The 2,500-nt window shown below is 35.6% G+C and overlaps 1 protein-coding gene across 1 annotated transcript in view; it reads left to right on the top strand.

Annotated features, from left to right (window-relative positions):
* Positions 1-2,500, top strand: part of LOC138033044 (uncharacterized) — a 32,254-nt gene that overhangs the window by 6,443 nt on the left and 23,311 nt on the right. Inside the window, exons 4-5 of the mRNA XM_068880786.1 lie at positions 544-629; positions 2,400-2,500. The exon at positions 2,400-2,500 is cut by the window's right edge and continues 300 nt beyond it. Of these exons, the coding sequence (XP_068736887.1) occupies positions 566-629; positions 2,400-2,500 (165 nt within the window). The 5' untranslated portion in view covers positions 544-565. The remainder of the gene's footprint in view (positions 1-543; positions 630-2,399) is intronic.

The following is a 2,500-nucleotide window of genomic DNA, read 5'->3' as shown; positions in this document are numbered from 1 at the left end:
TTCAGTACTATTTCGCTTTCCTTGAAAACATTTTAAGCTTAATTCAGCGAGAGGAAAAGCGTTCGCAAAATTTGTTTTGTAATTAATTCGACGTCTACATATTCCTGTCGAAGTTTTAGCATTTTTTAGTTTCTCTTAATGATTTATGTAATCTTTGAAGTTTGTTTGACAATTGAACACAGTGCGAATGATATTGCGATTTATTTTTCACGATATAAAGAAAAATACGCTCGCTCAACGGTTTCGGGAGCAAATTTGTTCATTCAGTTGGCGAGAAAAACCTTCACTACTCCTAATTACTGGTGTCAGTATTGAATTTAAAACATGTAAATTTTGCGTAAGTGCCTTGCTGAAGCTTAGGTTGTAGAATTTATTTGACCGATTTGCGAAATTACAATGTATAATGGCTTGAATGCGTTTTCTTAATAAGGTTATTTGCAAAAGTTAAGATCTCACTGTTTCTTCCCACCTTTCGCGCGTCTTGTATTTTGTTTTCGTCACTCTCTTTGTTTTTATTTTTGTTTCCTTACTTTTATTTCCCAGTTAAAAGGGTGTAGCTTTTAGCATGGACTTGGTTGGAACTCATCGGCCTTTCAAAATTCCACGCAGGGAAAGAAGACCCTCCGAAGGCAAGTATACTAAAAATTAAGCTAAGTGTCAATAGTTATGAATTTTATGAAGTTATCTTCAACTTGTATATTAGCAATAGGCGTTTGGTGTATCACACCCGATATAAAGGACTTGATCTCACCCCTGCTCAGCGCGTGTTAAGTGTGTTATTCGAATCATTTTTCGTCTTCCCGAGATGTTGATAATTTTATGCCCTCACTTCTCTGTGTAATTTGTCGTGGTAGCGAATTTTTAATTCATTCCCCAAGATTGGTTTATTGTGCGATTTCTCGGCCGTGGTCACCTATAAATTTTGAAACATCTGTCTTAATTTTGAAAAACAAATTGTGAATTTCAATTGTACAACTTTTTGTATTTCCGTCTTGCCTCTTATAATAACTTGAATGCACGTGTCCTTTCGAGTCCTTGGTTAAATACGCGCGGAATTTAATACAAAAAACGTCCCTCTTCTGAAGTCTTGGAACAATTTCAGCGAAAATCGCTCGTTAGGAAGTCGGCAGAAAAATACAGGAGAAAACGAGGTGGATTCATGTCATTATTCTAAATTACAGGTGCAACCTGACAGTTGTAGACCAAATGGAACTTCCCATCTTTGCATACTGATTAGTGATTCAACATCAAATTTCAGAAGGAATTGTTTAATTATCGTTTTTTCTTCTTACCAACATAAGAATGGCAAACTTGACAAGGAGCAGTTCTTCAAGTATGATCTCAGTCAAGAAATGAACCCAAGCATTTTTATAAAACTTGACTTATGCTACAACGTACGTTTTCAAAAGTAACGTTGTATACTGTCTAAAACTTCCGTGGGACCTGGGTCCAAGATTAAGAAAAATTATCTTGACAGTAAGTTAACCACAAGAAGTTACTGTAAGGTTAGCATTGAGAGCTGACTTAAGGTCCTGTATCAACAATTTTTCTTTTATTAATTATACGTTGATAAACTTTTTCTTTACCTGACACAAGAAGGTCATAAGCAATAATTCCATTGGTTAGTTGCTTCCATGTGGGCAGCAATGGCTGATGTTCTTTAGAAGACCACTTTTTAGTGATAAGGATCCTTTGGTTAAATAATGATGATGATGATGTTGATGATTATTATTATTATTAATTGTTTTTTGTTTGACGGTTTTTGTTTAGCACGAGGGCTTAATTAAAAGTGTTCAGTTAACTTCTTGAAGTCAAAGCTTAATTTTGGCAACGTAAAAAGAGCACTATAGTGTGACTCCCATTTATAACTAGCTTTCTAAACTGCTTTATATTTTTGAGAACGATTCAAGCAGTCTTTGTATGGGCTTTGTATAGATTTAATTTCTCGACATTTCGGAAGAGAGATATGATCATGTTGTTACCTAGGTTTACAGAGCTACCAAATTTATCCCTAAATGGTCCAGAGAGCACAAGAGACACAAATCACAATAATGGTCAATTATCTGACTGAGATTTTTTAAAATGTTGCAGACATGTTTTGGCAAAAACTTCTGCCATCTTCAGGGCATGTGTTACATGAGATGCAAATCTGAATATAGATATCTGCATCTCATGTAGCAGTTGCACCGGAGAAGGCAGCTTCCTCTGCAGAAACATGTCTGCAACATTTAAAATTGTTGTTTTATAGTTAAACGCCATCTCTAAACGCTTTAAATCCTGCATTTTCTACTCAACCTCAACATCAGGACTTTTTTAAACACACCCTCTGAACACCATATGCCGCATCTGATACTGTGTATTTAAAAAACGTTGTAATAGCTGATTGTATTTAATCACAGATTGCCAGTACACTTTACCAGTTAACTCCAGGGAGGCAAAAGAAATAGAACATGAACTGAAACGGCTGGCCTGGAATAAAAATGACCTTGCTCCATCTGTT

This window comes from Montipora capricornis, chromosome 14, assembly GCF_036669925.1.
Source record: "Montipora capricornis isolate CH-2021 chromosome 14, ASM3666992v2, whole genome shotgun sequence".
NCBI lineage: Eukaryota > Metazoa > Cnidaria > Anthozoa > Scleractinia > Acroporidae > Montipora > Montipora capricornis.
The sequence above is the reverse complement of the archived record's forward strand: the minus strand, read 5'-3'. Positions and strand labels throughout refer to the sequence as shown.